The sequence below is a fragment of the Amphiura filiformis genome, chromosome 4 (assembly GCF_039555335.1).
Source record: "Amphiura filiformis chromosome 4, Afil_fr2py, whole genome shotgun sequence".
NCBI classification, from domain to species: domain Eukaryota; kingdom Metazoa; phylum Echinodermata; class Ophiuroidea; order Amphilepidida; family Amphiuridae; genus Amphiura; species Amphiura filiformis.
The window spans coordinates 5,690,239-5,712,661 of record NC_092631.1 but is presented as its reverse complement, the minus strand read 5'-3'; the positions used below and the strand labels follow the sequence as shown (position 1 = coordinate 5,712,661).

The 22,423-nt window shown below is 36.7% G+C and overlaps 1 protein-coding gene across 3 annotated transcripts in view; it reads left to right on the top strand.

Annotated features, from left to right (window-relative positions):
- LOC140150503 (calaxin-like) overlaps nucleotides 1–6,435 on the top strand; it is a 32,147-nt gene extending 25,712 nt beyond the window's left edge. For all 3 annotated transcript variants that reach the window (XM_072172536.1, XM_072172535.1, XM_072172534.1), the window contains one exon: nucleotides 4,732–6,435. In XM_072172536.1, the coding sequence (XP_072028637.1) occupies nucleotides 4,732–4,794 (63 nt within the window). In that variant the 3' untranslated portion in view covers nucleotides 4,795–6,435. The remainder of the gene's footprint in view (nucleotides 1–4,731) is intronic.
- The last annotated feature ends 15,988 nt before the right edge of the window (nucleotides 6,436–22,423 follow it).

Below are 22,423 nucleotides of genomic sequence, written 5' to 3'. Positions count from 1 at the left end.
ACAATGTAGTTTGGAGGCCATTATAGGCCTAAATGAAAATGAAAACGTGCCTATTCACACAGAAGGGTAGGTCTATTCGAGCCCCAGCGCCAAATTTATTGAGGGGCTGAGCCTATGTAATTTTGTTGACAGAACTGCACCACGAGAGTTTATTTTAAAAATTAACAGGTTTATTTGTTTAGTGCAAGTATATATTTTCTCCCGACATTATACATTGGGGCCAAAGTGTTTTGTTTATAGGGCTATATATCGAAGGAAATGGCTTTTAAATCTACGACCTTTCGTGGTCATACAGTAGGCCTACATCATGCTATAAAGAGTGTTTCAAACGTCACACAAAAAATGCTTTATAAGGTTATAAATGTAAAACATCTATAGGCCTAGGTTAGGAAAAACAATAATAAAAATACAAATAAGACAAGCGTTCAAAACATTTTTGAAAACCAAAAGCTTTTATCTTAATCATGTATCACGCATGGTAATAATTATGGGAAAAGTTATCCAAACAAGAAATAAAAAAGGCACGAATTTGCGTTTTAGATTAAATTTTCTGTTTGAAATTGTCTTGCATCAAAAGCATTTGCTATTATAGGCCTACAATGTACCCAAACTCGAAAATTGACATTTTGACATCGGGTTTATAGGCCTAGATGGTCGATCAGCATCAGAGACATCAACATTTTTGACATCGAGTTTTAACCGTAGATGGTCGATCATAGAGTACATTTGAAATTCGAAACGTTTTAATCGTATTAAAAATAAATGCTTTACGCTGTCCATGCTGTTAAAATATGTATTGAATATTTCGTTATTCTAAATATTGAGAATTAGGTCTACTTTACTTAAAACAAACAAGGTTTAAAAATTGTGGGTAGGCCTATTTAAAGGATATTATCATGAGGGTCTAAGTAGGCCTATCCCCAATCATATTTTTCAGTGTTTTCTTTTCTTGTAAACGAGAGCCTAAAGTATTTTCCCAAGAGCCTCGGATCGGGTTCGGAAAAGTTTGAAAATAAGGGTTTAATTGATGCCCATTATTTTGTGTGGGAATAGGCCTAACACTCTGAACATTCACAGAGGTAGGCCTAAACCATGACTGTCAAAAATAAACTTTATAAAGGAGGCAGAAAAAAACCATATTAAAAAAATAAATGCTTTACGCTGTTCATGCTGTTAAAATATGTATTGAATATTTCGTTATTCTAAATATTGAGAATTAGGCCTACTTTACTTAAAACAAACAAGGTTTAAATTTTTTAAGGATATATGCATGAAGTAGGCCTATCCCCTATCATATTTTTTAATCAAGTCTATTATAGGCCTACTTACTTAAAGACCTGAAAGTGTTTTCTTTTCTTGTAAACGAGAGCCTAAAGTATTTTCCCAAGCGCCTCGGAAAGTTCGGAAAAGTTTGAAAATAAGGTTGTGTGGGAATAGGCATAACACTCTGAACAGAGGTAGGCCTAAACCATGACTGTCGAAATTAACTTTAAAAGGAGACAGGAATGAAAAAAAAAAAAAAATCGGAGGTTGAATCAACAGCTGATCATCATCAACGTAAATAAGCAAATTTGAGTAATCGATAGCAACACTCGTTTCTGTTTCCAGGGTCGATGGTTTATCGTCGTATGACGACTCATGGATGTCGACCTTTACCCATGATGCTCTGCGCGAAGTAGCTCAGCCAGGCGTGATCGTAGGTGGCGCGCTGTATTTGGAATCGCGTCAATTGGATGGTTTTTAAGAAGAGAAGAGATCGTGACTATCCCTGCATACAGCACGTGAACGCCACAGCAAGATGTATGACGTCATGGCATCAGATTACATCCTATCTTTTAACGTGTGTCCCCGTTCAGATACTCCAACTTTGAGGTCCTGAACGAAAGGGTAAACATGGGTCGTTAGTGATTTTGTTTTTAAGATCCACCCCACCCTGTGACATTCTGTCCCATATAGAAATATATGGTTAAAAAAAAAATGTTGGAGCTTGGCACTCACTATTTTCAGCTGTTTTATGTTCCATAGAATCAATAGTAGGATAAAAACAAAATTGGGTGACTTTTCAATGCTTTTGACCCTCAATTGGGCTACAAATATTGGGCAACCCAAGCCTCTCTAAACCCATCCAGAGGATTGTAAGTGATATGGTGTAACCATGCAGAGGTTATTTGGTTTTCAAATGGTGCGGATTATGCTTCAGTGAGTTGGTGTGTTTATGTACCTTCTCCCGATGGATAGCTGGATCATGTTAGCTTGCGACATGTGTTGCTATGAGTGACATGAGTTAATGGCTTGATACGCAAATATGTAAAAACAAACGGATAGGAAATGACTTGGAATTTTAAAACTTTCTTTCAGGGACAATATATATCCTTTTTTGCTATAGCTGTTAAATTGAGATAGCAAAAGGTTTGGTTGAGGCTTAAGTAATCATCTGAAACCATCCAGTACAAATGCGGGCTGTAATTTCGGCAGACCTAGCATTGAAGATATGCTCCATATGCTCCATTGAACTTTCCAAAAAGAACACAAAACAAAGGGTTCCCCAACCTGTTTATTGATTTACTCCCTTGCAAACAAGTATTAGGAACATGTAATATCATAAATTGATTGTAATGCATATATTTAGGAGAATTTGCATTTGCAATATAAAAATGAAAAGTGATGACTTGACAGCTGATTTGTAGTGGACAGTCACATATATGTTATAAAAGTTCATGTGTCTTTTATATTTTTATATGTGACATGATCCGATATAACTCGACCAAAGGCAGCTATTGAAACGAGGTTAGGCAGGCAGTTTTGGTGAAAATGATGGGCACTTGTCAAATCTTAGTTAAGAGTCTGCCCAGGAACCAAGGGTACTAATACAGGATCTTACAGGGGTACTTTGTGATCCACAACCTCCCCCCTTAGTCCAAAAAAGTTGACATTTTGATACCATCGGATACCTAGGACTACATAATGTAGGCATTATCCAATTTGCATTTTCTGTCAATCGACAGGTGGAAATCACAGTGGCCTAAGGGGCAATGTAAATACAATGCAAATGCATAACTCACAAAATCAATCTCTGAATCAACTCAACTTTTGGAAATAATAGATTCTTTCGTGGGTATCTATTGAAGCATACTCTAAAAAGAGGATGCTAAAATCACTAAGTGTCCCTTTCAAATCTCAAATTCAGCCTTCGAATTAAGGATCTGAAGGGGCACAGCAACTTTTTTAGGGCAAGTTCATAATTGCCTTGGATTTTCACTGAAAAGGCTAGGCAGCACAGCAGTTTGTAATATTTCAAGAGGGCATCATGGCAACTGTTGTAAATTTGGGCATCAAGGCAATTTCTCAAAAGTGAAGAAAACACACACAAACATAGATAGATGAAGGAGAAGGGCTGGGGCACCGACGATAACTTCATTAGAGGGCACGGCAAGTGACTGCCTTGGGTAAAGGACATATTTTGAGGGCATTACGGCAGTGGGGATGGGCACCCACGGCAAAATGCCGTGGGTTAATTCGAGGGCTGCTCAAATTGCAAAGGAATGAGCTTTTATGATACTAATTTTCTTATGTTTGTCATTGTTTTTGCTCCCTTTATTTGCTGTTATTTCAATTTCATAATGCTGCCATTGGCCAGGTTAGATCTAATCATGTACATGTATAAAGGTGTCTTTAAAGTCATTTTTGTAAACAGTGTTTCTGGGCAGTGTTTCTGTGTAAGGTTATACTAATGTTTCTTTACCATACATGTAGGGTACACCATGTATTTACAAGGGCTCACTTACGATCTAATAATAATCCTGAAAGTTGAAAATAATACATAATATGTCAGTTAACAGCTTCCATTTAATTTTGGTGGATTAAAATATTCACCTTTTCAGTAAATCCCATAAGCCTTTGCGGGTAGACTTGAGATGTCATCATTTGATGTCACGCTGATGTGCACATTGTTTAGCGAACACTGTTACTGTGCATTTGAAAGCCTTGAAGTGCAGTAACAATACGCACATCGACATAAGAGGTCCAACCGCAAAGGCTTATGGGATTTGAATTGTCAGGAGTGTAGCTATAGCTAAAATAATAGTTTCTCGATCATGAGAGTATGAATGTACTGCGCGCACTGTGTAATGTTGCAAGTTTAGTGGAATGACACGATAGCGCAATCGATTGTGCACGCACAGGAAATGCAGCGCTACCCAAAGCGTGTGTGGTAGGCGTTGTACGCCGACGCAAAAGTCATTGCGTGCCTATTGAGCTCTCATGGTCGATAAACTATTATTTTAGCTATATTAAACACCCTCCCACCCTCCAATTACCCTGTGTGGCAAGGACTAAGGGCTCATTCGAGAACTAAATATTGATTGTGAAAGTGGGAAAAAAGGCTGAAGCTTAACACTCCACCCACCCTCTAGTGGCGTGTAATTTTGCTGTTGGGCGGGTAACATTTAACAAGTACTCACCTGTGACGGGTAACATTTTAGATCAGAAGTAATCTACATTTTTCGTAGTAGCGTTGGTAACTTTTGGAATAACCAGCCCAACTGGCTAGTGTAACTTGAGAAGTAGTTATGATACAACCCTGCGTATGGATGTATAATCATCAGCCCTCGGACAGTACAGCACTTCGCACTAAAATAACTGAATGGACATTATATAATCGATAATGCTGTTGATGAAAGCTGCGACATATGATTGCAATTAATGTAACCTGTTCTTTCTCAACTTTTTCAGGTGATTGATGAATTTTTTGAGGTCGACTTGCCAAAATATGTCAAAGAGGGCGCTAACAGTTAAAGGAAATGGAAAGCATGTTGACTTCTACGATACATAATAACTTCGGAACATTCCTTCTTGAATAAAAACACGGATCTAAGTACAACTGGAACTATTTTCCTGAGACTATACACTTGCGTGTATCGATCTAAGCAACAGCTGTTTCCTACCACATTACCAGTGAGATTACATGTGGACGTGGATTAACAAATTAGGTGACTACATTTCTTCACATTTTGAAAGAATGTGTTATTTACTGTCTAATCCATGATGTCATCTAAATGAGATGTTCATTGAAATTATGGAAAATTTTGAACCTGTCAAAGAATATGAAATGTAAAATTAGACAATGTTAAGTAAAAAAAATTCTGAATTTCTCACACACAAAAAAAGTGATAAAATTGCTCTCCAAAGTGAAATGCGTGCCACCTATGGGAAGCAAACTTTCCAGTTTTAATACGGTTTTCAATACATTTGGCTACAATATTACCTACCAGCTTGTGAATTGTCATGAAACAGTTATTATTAAATTTATATTTGCAATAACTTATGACGAAAAATTGGAAAGGACACAAATGTATTTTTCTACTTTCTTAAATTGGGGGAATGTAAAGCATTATTGCGCTAGTATACGGCCCGTATACTTACCATAAAGTCACCATGAATGTCACACTTTGCATGTTAGCTATTACCATATTACTGTAATAGCTAACATGCAAAGTGTGACATTCATGGTGACTTTAATATTCTAATGAGTTCATTTATTCCCCCCCCCTCCTCATTGAGGCCTACACTAATATATAGTAAAACTTGACATAAATTAAATATTCAGATCACATTTTAATGCATACTTACGTAAGAAATGACTGTACTATTATGTAAATACTGATTGGTTTGTATATACTATGTAAAATACTGTAATAAGGTATAATATCTGTCCCTAAATCCATCCAAAAATATTATAAGATACAAGTAGATAAAATATATCGGCAATAAATTTAGAGCAATACATTTCAAGAATACATGAATATTCTAGAATGTAGTGGTATTATACATGATTGTATGTCGAAATGATTGGTGTCGACATAAAAAACCGGTGCCGACGCCGGCCCTACAATTGACGGAGCATGGTTTGTCCATAACCCAGATCAAAAATGAGACCTGTTCCCACAAAAAGGAAAGTAGCAAATTTAAATTCATGCATTATGTGCAATTTTTGTGCATATTCATATAGGCATAACTTCCCAGGGTTGCTCCTAACATTAAAAAGTCAAAATTTCAGTGAAGAATTCTTTTGTTTTCTATTGTTTTCTGGAATGTTCAATGAACCATATCTCTCGAGAGTGTAGAGATTTACACGGGTTAGTAGTAGACATCAAAGAAAAGTTTAATAAAACTAGTCAACAATACTCATGTTTTTGTCCGAATAATTTCAGAGTAACCATACTCCGTCATCAGCATTTGGAAAAATGCAACGTCCTCAGGGCATTTATTATTAGCATTGTAATTACTTACAGACAAGACAATTAGCATTGTAATTACTTATTTCTGTTATACTTTTGTAAAAATGTAACACAAAATAACTGTAAAAAAATAAGGTTTACATCCATCCTCAGATATCCGTCCAAATTATAGATGCAGATGTGCATGTATGAATAAAAATATTTGGTGTTAATTGTGTTCTTTTTACAAAATTGAGTGGACATTTTATTGCAGCAGCGTACTGATGATGAATTCATAACCTCATTAATAAACGCGATGCGTGCGATCCAATTACATGTAGTTATTTGTGAAAATGCGAACGCAAATCGAGGTTATTAATATAGCATTAGTAACCTCCGTGTGCGCCCGTATGGTGCGTCGAACAAATATTGCTCGCACTGGCTGCCGTAGTTGGATTGCGCGCTACCTTTGCACAGATTGTGATACACACTTTTGTTATTGGTCGTCCTTTTTTAGCCTGATTGATTTTTGGAAAGGGAAGAGGTAAAGTACTATGTAAATTTTGTTACTGGAATTACCCCCATTTGCCACGATTGAGGTTTTTGGAAATTGCACCAATTGTTTATTTACAGAATTTATGTCAATTATAATGTAACTACTCAGTTAAAAACAAAATTGCACATTGTTATTTTTGTGCCTGTATGTCGACTCTTGAAATATGCCAAAATATATATGAAATATATGAAAATAATAGGGTATCAGTAGTATCGGAGACTTTGACCAAATATCAGCTAGGGTATAGTCTATATATCTATCTCCAGTCAGCGGCAATAGCTTTGAAGTTCAGCATGTGCTGCATTGGCTTAGTGTGGTTTCTTGCATGTACATATATGCAGTACATTGATTGCGCGGGTAAAGGTATGTACACGCACCAAGTAACGCTAGACTAACGCAGAACACGCTGAACTTCAAAGCTAGTGACGGTGACTGGAGGTAGACTTTAGGTTTAAAATTTGTATTCAGAAGTATGTGTTATTCACAAGTCAAGAGCTCACATACGATTGTTTTAACCTCAATATGTGACACGATCTGGTCCATGGAGGCCAAAGGAGGCATTTTTGAAAATTGAGTTACAATAATCATTACATTATACTTACAATAGGCTATCATTTACTGAAAACACCAAAGGCCTAGCATACTTGGTTCTAAAGTTATGAAGTTTTTTGATGTCTATTTTCTTATGTATTTTATTGTTTTTTTACTCCATATTTTTGCCTTTATCTCAGTTTCAAATTTGCTGCCATTGGCCCCCATGGACCAGATTGTGTCACATATTATGTTTGCATTATCATAGAAAGATCATTGCCTATATTACTGGCCAAGTACAGAAGTACATACTCCACAAAATGAGGTTAAATTTTGAGCTATGACGTTAAGGAACTGTGCCTTTGGAGCTGAGAACATTTTGGCTTACCGTATTTGTTCCCCCGGGGTCACTCACTACTTGACTTGCTACGCACCCACATCCAAGAAAAACATCTAAAAGGGTATGTTTTTCACCACACAGCGTCGTCAACATCTTTTTGAAAAAGGGGTACTTTTTCAGAAGGCATCGCCATTTAGGGTCCCTTTTCAGCCAAATCCTTAGATGTTTAGGGTTAGTAATATTATTGTTTGAGTGAGCACTAATTTGATAAAAATCACCACTTTTTAATTGATTCTTGTTACCTTTGTGCATGTTTTCTTTCGTATCTATAGGTCTGCAACATCAAAGACACCCTGGGTTAGCTGGGTATCAAATTAGCTCATTCTCCTGTTTACGCCACTTGGATTGGATATTTCTCAGTTGATGCCATTTAGGGTATGGTTTTTGCATGTGCTACGCCATTGGTAGGATTTAGCATGTGGTTTGCCATTAAGAGGGACAATTTGGTTATGTGAAAATTTGCCATTAAGGGTGCACTTTTGTGTGAGAGTGACCCCCCTGGATTTGTTCCATTAACCACCCATGCCCCAATAACCACCCACTCAGCAACTTCACCATTTTTGACCCTGATGTGACAGTGACGTCAACATCATGCCTCATCTTTAAACGTATGCGTGTGTATGCCAGCGCTTGCAGCGAACGATAGCAATTCAAGGCTGCGCCCAATGAAATGCACTCTAATGTCACTGCTACATCAGGATGAAAAATAGTATGCATGTATGATCCTCCATCATTAAAGGCAGGATCAACCTACACATCATCTCCATCATCATGTGTGCAGGATCCAAATCCATATGTATCAAACACAGAATCATTCTGCACATAAAATCCATATTTTGGGCCATTGTTTACGTATGTAACTATGTAAACAGTATAAAAAATTAGCGCCCATCCAAAAACGACTTTGTTAAGCAGCCTGGGCGAATGCGGTACATACAGATACCAAAAGGGCATCTTATTTTGGTCAGCAGTGGTCAATGAACCAACAAGAATATAGTGCAATACCACTAGGATGTAACATAGTAGCTCAAAGTATTAGAATCAGCATATATAGTTGTAAGCTTATCTGCTGAGAAGCTAGGCCAGCTCTCAAGGTTGACAAGATTACAGCAGGCCTAGGCCAAGGTTTCTATGATGACAGGACTGACCATCACTTCACCAGTGTGACTATGAACTTGACTATGATCCAACAATGCTGGGTGACCTCAACTGACCAATTAGTTGGGTAGGTGACCTTTACTAGGCATGCCTGCTGGGCAGTATTACTGTCTGGAGGTTACCTGCTCAACCTTGGTAGAATATAGCTGAAGGTCTATGTATTGAACTTGATTGAGTTTTCCCCCTTTGGTCTTTAAAATGGTGCGCAAGACAATTCATGCAAACCCAGTTCATGTGATATAGGACTTCGACTACAGTATACAGTAAGCAAAAGAATTAAGGTATCAGTTGTGTTCACCCCTGTATTTCCTAAATAAAGACAAATATGTCAAAATTAAAACAAGCAGCCGACGCCTGTACTCTTTTAAGGTCTTTGTTGAAATTGGTTGAGAATTAAAGAAACGGTGATCCAAAACCTAATGAAGATACGAAATAAAAAGTTGCACTTTTGTGTTCTAATCAACGAAAGCACAACGCTAGCAATCCTTGACGCTAGTTTTTTCGTGCTAATCGATGAAAGCACGGCGGCGCTAGTTCTCTTGTTCGCGAACGCTTTGTGTACAAGTCAACAGGCATGTAATGTGGCAAACTGCGACTTTTGAATATGCATCGCCCTTGGGTTTTAGGATCGTCGTGTCTTTATTTCTTGAAAAATTTCAACAAATGAGGTCTTAAATTCGATCCAATTATGACATTATATCTACCTTTGTTTAGGAGATACAGGGGGTGAACGTAAGTGGTACCTTAATTATTTGGCTTACTGTATGTTAGACTTAATTGCGATGTGGGACGATTTGTTCAGTGATGTGACATTAAAAGCATGAAGCAGACAGGCTTGTCAACATCATAAAATTACCAGGAGAATTTGGGTTATTTCTTTTCTGGAAGTTAAATAGTCCATTCATACGTTCCATATTCGAGACAGTTTGTTTTTGCTGTTTATCTGATATAATTTCCAAAGCACAAAGCAGACCGGCTTGTCAACATGATGTAATTACCAAGAGAATTTGGGTATTTCTTTTTTTTAAAATGAACTTGATTCATTATATAATATTTGAGACAATTTGTTTCACGATTTATGTAACATTATTTTAAAAGCATGAAGCAGACGGCATGTCAACATGACGTAATTATCAAGAGAATTTTGGTCATTTCTTATCTTTTGAAGTTTCTGAGAAATGAAGTCGATTCATAATATATTACATACCGTAATTCCAGATAATTGTTTTGCGATTATGTGACATAATTTAAAAAGCACGAACCAGACGAGCCTGTCAACATAATGTAACCATATACCGATATACCGTGTGTACAGTCTGTAATGTAATTACCAAGTGTATTTGAGTTATTTTTGTTGTCTAAATTTCTGAGAAATGAATTCTTTTCTTTATGTAGTCCATATTGATTTTTTCCATCTCTGACAAATTGGCATAGGCTTAGCTGTCTGATATTTGAGATAGCCTAGATCCCACTCCCTCGTTTGCCGCATTATGTGTCGGCTTGCCCTTCACAATCACTATTCGAGGGGCATTTATGATTTGCAAACTGAGCCATTTATATTGAGTTGCCTTTCATTATCTCTGTTTATTTTTGTGGCCTATCCATCACTGTGAATCTGACTTAGTGAAATTTCAAATTGATTTTGATATATTTTTCAAACCTAATTTGTGAACAAAAGTACAGTGCACTGTAAAATACTCAAACATGCTGTTGCATCAATGTATAAAATAACCAAAATCATAATCGGGTGGCAAAACTACAGAGGACAAGTAAAGCTGCGCTAAATATTATATCAATAAACGAAAATCCCACTTGAACTTTTCGATGCACTTCTAAAACCGCTTAAGTTGTAATCAAGAGGAGGTGGAACTCAGCAATTTGTTAAAACAATACACCTTAAGCCCTGTTGAGGCATTTTGTAACCAATTTTGAATGTGGGTGATATCACGGTAGCCCCTTTGACAAGGTGGTATTCTGAGCACTAAATCCCTATATTTTGGCTCAGATTGTGAGGATTTTGTAAACGGAAGCTTCCTTGATAAGCCGCTTACTTTATGGAAGTATTCAAACAAGGTGGTCCCACACACCAAGCAGATATCCATTTAGATCTCAACAAGGTTTGTAGCGTCTTTGGTTTTGTGTTTAGTATGATGGTTTTCCACAAAGGAAAGATTTATCAATTGAAGGGTTTTTATGAATTTGTCATTACGGATGAAGAATATATCATCAGGAACGTAGCAAAATACCTTTGGGGTGACAGTTTCAAACAGTTGATTGATACCTATTGGAATTTTTTAAAGCCCCACATAATAATACATTAGCAATCGAGTTCTTTATATCACTATATATTATGTACTGACCTGTGGCATATCCTCCATTTAAGCATATACAAATGGACAACTCATTTGAGGGGGGGGGGGCAGTAGAGGGGATAATGGTTCCAATCAGGGCTCCCATCTCTCCATGTCTCCCCTCTCCACTGCTGGTTATGTCACTGCTACTGACATCCTCATTTTTCACCAGCGCATAACAATTCACATGAATTAACTTCCATACCTCTTCCTCTTCCCCTCATTTTCAGGGCCTGTAATTTTGCAGGCAGAAATCTTGTATCTGTGCGTGTTAAGCTCCCCCCACTTCTGATTAAAACAGTAACATTTAGTATGTAATTGTGTATTATAGGCCTTCAGTTCATGTTCTAAACTTACATTGCAAAGCTACAAAAAAAAGCATCCAATAATGTTAATTTAGTTTCTGATCCTGGGTTTCTAATATTGGCAAAGACCTCCGAACAAGTCTTGGTCTATAATAGTCACCCTGAAAACTCGAGCCAACCGACTACTTGTAAAGCATGCCAAGAATTTGCCATAAACATCTTCATCCTGCACACAGGCATCATGTTGGAGACTGGTGTTTTCTTAGACATGTCTCCTTGTTGATGCAAGTAATGGACACTGTCTGAACCAAGATGTACTTTACTGACCATTGACAGTAACTTGAGCCATCCCAATCTTGACCTGAATCTGATGACCCGCCTCATATGTTTTAGGCCACTGTATTTAGACTTCGAGATGTCTGATTTTGAGATATTTGAAACTGATCATACAAACATAGTTAATCTGGTGAACTTCAAAAACTGTGCCATTTTATGAGTTCAAAAATGAACATACCAGTTTACTTCTTGGTTTCAAGATGATGAAGATCTATGCACTGAACTGATGACAAGTTATCAGTTCTCAGGCAGGCCTCGGCAGGTACAAAAGTAAATTACAAAATTAATATGAGATTTTGCCCAAATTGAGAACTTCAGGCTTTGTCATTTACTAGGTATTTAAGACAAGTTTAGGGCGTCCACATGAGAAAATCTTCAAGATGAAAAGATGGTATGAGCACATTGAAGAAGAGAGGTAAACAGTAGAAGGACGGAGAGTAAGGTGGAGGATGGTATGCTCAGCAAACACAAAAATGTTTTTAAAATGTTTATTCAAAACATTTTAATAACATTTTAATGTTGGGTTATATAAAAATGTAAAATATTTTGGGCAAACATTTTTGCAACATATTTTGTCAACACTTAAACAACATTCTTTTTAGAATGTTTTGCATCAAGTTTTCAAAAATGTTTTTGAATATTATTAAAATGTTTTTATTAACCCTTTACATAACCCGACATTTAAACGTTTTCTGTACAACGTTTTGGGTTTGCTGGGTGAGCACATTGAAGAACAGAGGTAAACAGTAAAAGGAGTGAGATTAAGGTGAAGGATGGTTTCAGCACTTTGAAAAATAGAGAGAAAAAGAGTTATATAACCAAATCACATGGTAATAAGATACTGAAAAATCGTGTGGGATTTCTGTATCAACAAGAACAGATGTAAGAATTATATAACTTAAGACTGGGGGTCTGTATCAATTCAGCAATGTGCGGACAAAGCCAAAAATAAAGGTTCATGGAATTTGCCTAAATCTTGTGATAGGAAAGGTATTTGGGTCTAATGATTTTGTAACTTGATCATAAATTCGAAAATCCCTTGTTGCCATGGTAACGGTTCTTTGAAGATTGCCACAGGGAAATTACATTTTTTCAATTTTACGGTTCGAAAAAGACACATTTTTCTAGCTAGCACTAACAAAATTGCTAGAAGTATGGAACAATTTAAATTGCTGCTGATAAATACCTATGTATTAGACGTTACAAAAATAGTATTGCCAGTTTTCTCACCCACCTAGAATATTGTGTAATATGCAATGCAAAATCCCTCTTTTTTGCAAATTTTTTTCATTAGTAAAAGTGGTATAACTTTAAAATTCAATAACTCTCAAGAAGAAGTTTGCTGATTAAAGTCAGGGGTAGGATGAGAATAACCATGAATGGGGATGATCAACCAACCAATAAAAAATTGGGGTCTTTACCCCATAACGAAGTTTTACTTTGAAGAAAGTACTCTATTTTCGATAAAAATGAGCTAATTACATAGCACTTTCACAGTATAAAAATCCTTTGTTGGCTTGTGATTTGCAAATAACATACCCAGAATAGTTCATTGACCCATCATAACCACGGGTTATCATTTATTTAAGTATAAACATTTTACATTTTCACTTAGTAAATTGCCAGTGACCCCTCCCCCAGCCATAAGGTTTAATGCATGAAAAATATGCAAAGTTAGGCCGCAAAATGGTTACCATGGGCATTAATTTCTTGGTGGTGGTTATCTGTCTTTTACAATCTCTACTCTTCCTAAACAATGGATAAATCGATTATAACTATTGAAACCAAATAATACACATTATATTTCAGTTGGTCAATTGGTCATTAAAACCTATACCACTACTCTGGAGTAGGCTAGGGGGTTACCATGTATAATAATCATTTCGCTACTTCTTATTTAGGCCTATATTCACTCCTGGACTCATTGATTGAGTTTATCTGAAATACGTACCTCACCAATAATATAAAATATGGTTTAAACATAATGATAATGTGATAATTTGTAATATTAAAGTCTTTTTTACCAGTTGTTTCTACCCTATCTGGGGTTTATAGCAACAACAGCAACTGACATACCAAGTAACATCTTTCTTTCTTTTATACAATGTTATCTATAAATCTAGTTCTAGGACTGCATGATACTGAAAACAAATCTCAAATGTAAGAAAGATCAAACATTGTACAAAACAATAGAAAAATGTTTATAAAAAATGGAGGACTGGACAATGCACTTGCATTATTGTTTTTAAAATGCAATGTCTCTTCTATGCAATTTTTGTGTGTGTGGGGGGGGGGGGGGGTGGGGTGGGGTGTGTGTGTGTGTTTTGAAAGTTATATGTGGACATGGTGAAGGGTCTTTCTATTCCCAGCCCGGATTCCCAGTGAACTCTACATGCTCATATCCATCAATAATAAATTCTTTCTGCTTCTTGGAAATTGGGTTTGTTTGTTTCTTGCTGACTATAGGTTAAATACCACTTATGTATTCCACGGGTTTCAATGGGAAAATGGCTAATTTCGGGTGGACGTTTCTCATATTCAGAACTCTCACAGTTAAATGCCACTAATAGCAGGTGAAACTATATGATTTAGATGCCAAATGATCAAAAACTCAACATAGGTTGACCTGAGACTTTTCTTGTTTTAACGCACTGAACCGTAAACAACTCAAAATGGCAGTGCGCCCTCGAAGCTGAAAGTTACAATATGGTAGGGCGAATATTTACTAAAAACCGAAGCCGTGCGTATGAATTTTGGTACTATTACAACAAAAATGTCATATAATGAGAGAAAATATACCATATACCCTAAAAAGTACTTTTTTGGCTATATTACTTGGTCAATTTCAGCGATTTTAAAGCAGATGCAAACAAATAGTTATTCGTCGTATTTCCATGTATCGCCCATGCCTATTAGTGGATATAACCTTTAGGGACAATTCATGACCTAATCATATCTCTGATTCAGAAAGAATGCATTGCTGTCCGCTTGTATTTCCTCTTATCTTGGCTAGGAGGCTTTTTAATTATTTTGATGTTTGTAATTTTGTCATATTTTCCTGACTGAATGTGAGCTACTGGCGTCAATGCTTCAATGCTTTATGTATGTCGATGTACGTACATGTTTCCTTGGGTAACTGAATAGCGTTTTCAATAGACCTTTTGAATCCACCGTAGTAGATTCATCTACTGAAGATAAAGCTTCACATATTTCCTATTGCTTATTGGTGTTCTCGTAGAATTGGTGAACACTGTTGCTTGTACCGGGTTAGTAGCTGCCTGATGTTAAAAGCAGCACATAGTTCATGATGTTGATGATTTTCAAATGTTTCTTGGTTAACATTTTCTGATGTTGAATTCCCTGAAGATCCATCTGCTGGATATTAAACTTTACATGCTTCCTGATGTTGAGGGTTAGGCTTAAAACTTCCAAACGGCGTGCCAAAACGAATTGCTTGCCCCTTTCGGCCTGCCAACAAATCCCCCCCCCGCACATGCCATATGTTTGAGTTCCCAATTTGCAAACCTTATAATAATGGTCTAGATGTACACGTATAATGCAAGCGTAGTGAGCAAAGAATTGTGCATATTTGAACATTTCTGCACTGTTTTTCTAAGCCCTTTTCAGAGCGTGACTATAGTATAGTCTGTCCCGTAAATGTGCTCCAATGTCCATTGCCACCACCTAGCTTGCAGTGGCAAACTTAAAAAAAACCCGGGCAAATCAGATGTGTCGTTTACCGGTACTATATTGACACTACCCTATGAGCTCCTCTGCGACGGCTAGGAACCATGGTATAGGTTCATGTACCCCTCACCCCTTTGACCTGTCAAAAATTGCTCCCCCCCCACATTGGGGGGTGGGGGTTAACAAAAATTATTTACCCTTCCTACAGGGCTTATCATTATTGCACAGCCCCTGATTGGTGTTCTCGTAGAGTTGGTGAACTCTGTTGTTTGTACCGGGTAGCTAGCTGTCTGATACTAAAAGCAACCTTTCTTCCAAGCGCTGCCCTCTATCTGTATTTGAATAGCACTGCGATCTGTCTAATCTGCTTAAGATGCTTAAGGGGGTACTACACCCCTGGCCAATTTTGTGTCTATTTTTGCATTTTTCTCAAAAATTATAGCGCATTGGTGACAGGTAAGAATGTATATTATACGGGCAAAGACTACAACTACTGCACTGAAAATTCAGCAACTCAAGGCAAGTAGTTATTGATTTATTGATCAAATATTGGTTTTCCCTCATTTTTTACTGTAACTCCATAATTGTTGTCTGTCCTGAAATAAAATTCCCAGTGCAGTAGTTGTAGTCCTTGCCCCTATAATATACATATCTTACTTGTCACCAATGCGCTATAATATTTGAGAAGAATGCAAAAATAGGCACAAAATTGGGCAGGGGTGTACCCCCTTAAAAGGTCTTTATGTATAATATAGCTTGTTTGTACCATTTAAAACTGAGACTCAAATTTAAGAAGTCACTTAATCTTTTCATCAATAGAAATATATTCAATAATTATTCATTACGGTTATTTAAACACGCGAAATTTGTCTTTTTTTGCCACAAATCCCCCTTAAAAAATACACATTTTTTTCAAAAACGTGGTACTTTTAAAAAGCCAGAACTTCTTTAGAAGTGGAGACCCCAATTTTTTGAAACTATATATCTGTCAGCAAGGGTTCACTCTAGCTATGCCACCATACACTTACAAAATATCAACCTCTTCTTTACATTTACACCCCTTCAATGTTGGGGTAAAATGACACTTACAATTTTTGCCCAAAAATGTGTTTTTTCTACTTTAAATTAAAGGATTTTTTAAAAGAGTGACAAGCTCTTTCTTCATTTGCAAGGACTACCAAAGCATGCTCCTATCTTAAGAAAAAATAAATAAAAATTTTATCACATCTTATTTATTTGTGGCATTCGACCAAACTTTGCCCTTTTTCAAAAATGACAATTGTAAATTTTGGTCATTTTCGACTCAAATTTGTTTTGTCTGTTACCATGCCAACAGGCCAAATGCAACTTTTAAATGTCATTTTAAAATGTCCCCCTAAACCCTTTCCATGCTAAAAGAATCAAGGATTTCTATTTTTTTGAGTTTGTCCACATATTTAAAATTTTGCTTGACGGTAAGAGACCCCCAGTCTTAAGTCACATGGTTCAATTAGGAGATATTGAAAAATCGTGTGGGATTTCTGTATTTCAGCAAGACATAGATGTAACATGGTTAACATTGGAAAATCATGTGGAATTTCTAAGTTCTACAATTCCATGCCACTCCTATATTACGAGGGGTGATTTATAAGGGTTGCTGCTTAATGTAGGAGATGAACTATACAGTTTTGACTGATATTTTGTGCAGTTTAACTTATTGAATGATTACGCGGAAAGTTAATTATCTTTCAACATTTATTTAAAGTAACAGAAACACAAGAAAAGATTATTACTTCAAACTTTGTGTGTAATCATTAAATAAGTTGAACTGCAGAATATTCATAACTGTATTATAGCTCATCTATTACCTTAGGCCACACATTTATCAATAGCCCTTTTTGGATTACTGCTATAGTGGTTTGTGCACAGCCATTTGATCCATATTGAACACCTTCAGAATCTTTTATTCTTCAAAACAAATCACTTTTAGGCCTGCGTATTGAGTGATAATTCGCAGTGACATCCAATAAGTACCTGATATAACATTAATGTTAATTTAAACCCAGAAATGTGTTTATTACATCCTGGAAATAAACCAGAGATACACCAGCTTACAACCTACAAATTTGATACAAAAAGTTGGCAATCCCCGCATTTCCCATGATCTTTGGCGTTCACATAAAAGTTACTAATTCATGATCCATCACTTGTATTATTTTTCAATCTAAACAGTCTTAAAAGCTTCCAAGTCTATTTTTAGTGGTCGCTAAATGATGTCCAACAAGATGGCTAACCGATTTGTGGAGTTGCATCCCCCTTACATTGTGCAGGCATTTAGCTATCACTCTTCACATATTGGGTCTTTTCAAGTTTGCGTGCAGACTTAATTCTCCTCACATGTAATCAATACGGGGCGGCTTAGTACTAGCTTACAGACCCTGCCTGCGGTCTCAGAAATTGAGAGATGACAATTTGGCTCACACTACTCCCTAGATTTAAACACATACTAGAGAAAGTCAGAAGACAGAAATTTTTTTAAATAGGAATATTGAAAATTGGGTTGTTAACCCCCTGAGCATTACTTGCCGATCTAACATTGCCTGTGATTGTTCAATTACGTGATATCTTCACTTTAATCACCAATCAGAATGGAGCTTTTCAAATAATTCACCCCAATTTTTTTGCATGGTGAAATTATTGTAACAAAGTTGCTGATTGGTCCAATTGATAATAAAAACTTCTTTTTGACCAATAAGCAGGTAGTTCTCATAGGGTTAATTGATTATGTATGCAACCCAAGAAAAAAAAGTGTCATCGTCAGAATGGTCTACTTTTTGCGACAGTTATTGTACGCCTTATTTTAGTCTAAAATCCACCTTTAACTTGATGATGGGCCTTAAATTATGTAAGGCTTTTAAAACTTTAATGGGACTTTGTCTAAGATTACATAATATAAATACAGTTTGACCTCTTTTATACTAACTTATGGGTCTGTCTTTCTATTATCTGCCTCAATAACCTTCCAAAAATATGCTTTTAGAACAGCTTCACTTTGTTTATATCCTAAAGCTGATTGTTTTTATCTGCAATCTTACTGGAGAGTATCAACATGCATCTGCTGGTGTTGTAATTCTTATTCAGTATGCCCTACTTTCCAATTGTGCCATGCCACTAAATTTTAGGACTACTAAATTTTCACTTTACAGGCTATTGCTTAATCCCATCATTTAGCGGATAACAAAGTGAGGACTGTTACATTATTTCATTTGTGTTCGTCTAGGTTATCATGTGGAATTCAAACGATTGTGAGAACAACATTCATACCTTGGGTATCATGACATAGGCCTTCAGGTGACCATCTGCTCCTGTCATAGGTCAAGTTCAGATATCCATGTCTTATCATTAGAACACAAATTCCTGTAGCATATGGTTAGGAAGGATGTTGAGGGGTCAAAAAGATGCTTTCCACATGACCTTTGTATATGAGACACAATCTGATCCAACCATGCCACAAGCAATGTGTAAAACTGATATTATAGGCAAAAAGAAGGAAATATAAAAGAAAATTGGCATTGTCAATCCTGATAACTTTGTAACCAAAGATGCTAGAATGTGATTTCAATAATAGCACACTTTGTTACTCAACAACTTGAGGCAGCCGCTTTGTGAATGCATGCAGCATCTGCATGTGGGTATTTGAAGCCGTGCTCAATGTAGTGAGCACTGACATCCCAGATTGCCAAGGTCTATTTGATAATAAAATAGCTCCGTTGTTATGCTGGAGCTAAAGCTTTGAAACATTTGCTTCGCTTTCAACTAAGTTCGTGATAGTACCATCGAATACCTATGACTCCTATCAGTCAACCTTCCTTGGTAAGCTTTTACCCAAACCACAATATCATTAAATGACACAGATTGTTATGTTTTTTTTCTTACAATTTGTTTAATTAATTTTGTTTTGTAAAACTTTTGGTGCAACTATTTTTTGTTGTCTTTTTCATTTTTTCAAACCAGTGAAATTGAAGCGATCTTTTTGACAAAAATCCAGGACAAATAAAAAGTTGCTACCATGTTGAAGTCTTGTAGGAAGATAATATTGAAGGTTGAGAACCAGAAAGCTAAACTGAAAAAGGAAACCTTTGCGAGTTAATAACTCCCAAACTTTGAGAGTTAATAACTCACAGAGTTAAAGCTTTCTGGCTCTCAACCCTCAATATACTGCGCACAAAGACTATCTGTGATAATAAGAAAGGAAACCTTTGTGAATAATAACTCACAGAGGAAACCTTTATGTGTTAAGGCTTTCTGGCTCTCAAGCCTCGATATACTACGCACAAACAGTAGGTGATTATAAGAAAACTAAATATACATAATAGCCAAGGTAGAGTACCCATGGGAGAGTACCAAATCAAATGTATTCATAATGATAACATTAATTTTAGCAACTTTGAACAAGAAAATGGGTTGCATAATTTATGTTCAAATGTTTATCGTTCTTTTACTATGATTGTTTTTGTGATTCTACATTTGTACGTAATCAAATGTTCATGATGTTTGTTGTTTAACAAGGTCTGACATACGTAATCCCATACGAAAGCAGATACTAATCTGATGATCGACAAATCGCACCACACCATTCCTCTCATGTTCAGTGATGATCAATGCCGACGAAGGCACCAGAAGCTACCAGAAACATTGCACATACAGACAATAATTCCACTCCCGCCATTTAAAGTCGGGTCTAGACAGTGTAATTCCATCGTCCCCTATTAATTACACTCCTCGGGCCAAGCGCGGCATATCCTTGCTGTTATAAGCTCTATGTCATATATTTGTGCAGAGATTAGCACATGTGGAATGCCATATAGTGCTATTAGACAGCACCAACAACTGATCGGATATCTGCAGTTGACTTAGGATGGCATGTGATCTCACTCTGATTTCATCTGCCTGCTTTTGATGTCAGAAGACAAAACTTGCGAAGTTTTGAAGACAGAACTTGGCCTTGGAATTCCAGTAAGTACAGAGGTGAAATTTTTCTGGGTCTTCACGGGCCAGTGTCCTTTATGCGACATAAGATGGTGCTTGCTTAAGCAAACATCAAGTCCAGCCTGTGAAAATAGCAGCCAAAGAACGAAGACCTCGAGTGCACTGTAACATGGCATGGCATACATCTCGCTTTGAGGGAAACCATAGTAGGCCTACTTAGTGGATTCAAAGTTTTGTATGCTACATTGGAATGAAAAAAATTGGGAATGGGAATAACAAGAATTTGTCTTTAAAAAAGACAAAGTTCACGGATATGGATCAGGTGTATAGTACTCTACTTTGGTCTGACTTTCAGTATTATTATACTAACACACAGATACTAACCTACTCTGCACTGATTTAACAATAAATAAGTGATTTGAGGCATAAATGATACTTGCATCTTGACTCTGGAAAATAATTTTCAAAAAACCTCGTTTGTATACATCTCAAATTATTTTGTTGAATAGTTTTCTATTATCACTAAAGTAAACACATTACACTACATGGTCTTACTAGTTTTTGTCAGCATATGAGCTTTTATGAACACCAATTATTATTTTGTAACAGAAAATATAACATTGGATATGTTTATACACACATTGCTTGGTTATTTCAAGAGTCAATAAACAATCAATTAACTAACAGTGTTTAATTAACTATAGAGAATGGACTTAATTTTGTGCGCTGTAGTTGTATTCTGAAGTAAATCGCCTATTGCAGGTTTCTATGCCTTATCACTAAATAAATAAAATTATAGCTAATTATACTGACCATGTGTATTGTCAGCATGTGATTGCTATAAGCCAATTACAAACATCTTACTATAAATAGGGGAATGTTGTGTGTTTGTGGGTGTGTATGTCAACGAACCAGCTCCGTCAGTTTCGATCCAAATGTCGCCAAATTCACACGGGAGATCGAGGAATATACGACAATGTGTTTAAAGTTTATTTGGTTGAAAACGGTCAAGTATTGGCCTCAAAATCAGTAAAAAAGTGAGTTTTTCGGTCAAATATATAGACCCTCCTAGCGGCTGTTTGTTTACGGGCTATGCCAACCAACGCGTCACTTGGCTAGCAGAAATCGCGCCGTCGTTAGCGGGTCGGCGTACCGTCCGCGCGCGTGTCTTGACTCGCACGCGGGTGCGCATAGTCAACGTGCACACGGGTACGGTTTATGGTATACAGGATGGGATAACGTGATTAGGCCTACTAAATATCGTTAGGGTACGGGAGGAAGGAAGGAAGCATTAAGCCCTGTGCCTATAAATAGTCTCTATCATCATATAATCTGTTCAGTGATTCTTCCCGTTTTAGTAATCGCTCCCGTTAACTCAACTAGCGGAGGCCCGCGCGGAGCGCGGGCATTCCGCTAGTGTTTAATAAAAAGGCTAAAAATTCCCTACACAGAGCAGTCTCTCTGAAGATTAAATGTGCTAAATTGTCCTTGTCATGGGGAGCAGGATTAGATAAAGGCATACAAACGAGGGTATGAAATATTAGGAATTATTTCCTAGCCTCTTTACCATAGTTGGTATGTTACATACCATGTGTCTTGAATACCTATTGTAAGGGATAAACTGTGCATATGAGATGTGGGTTCAAATGGTTTTAATGTTCACTGGCGTGAACAAAAATTCAATTTGTATCTTTGGCCTCTAACTTCACTAATTTTGAAAATTGAGTTTTTGATATCACCATTTAGTGGTCTTGAGCTTTCATTTGATACCAAAATTATGTTTCTGGGACATGTGGTCATTATTATATACGGTCTTTCAATGGGAAGGGGAGAAGCGCCACATAAAGAAAAGGTAAATGCATGAAAAATGGCTTAACAGTTGTAAAATGATGTGTTAAGGACTTGGATTGGCTTAG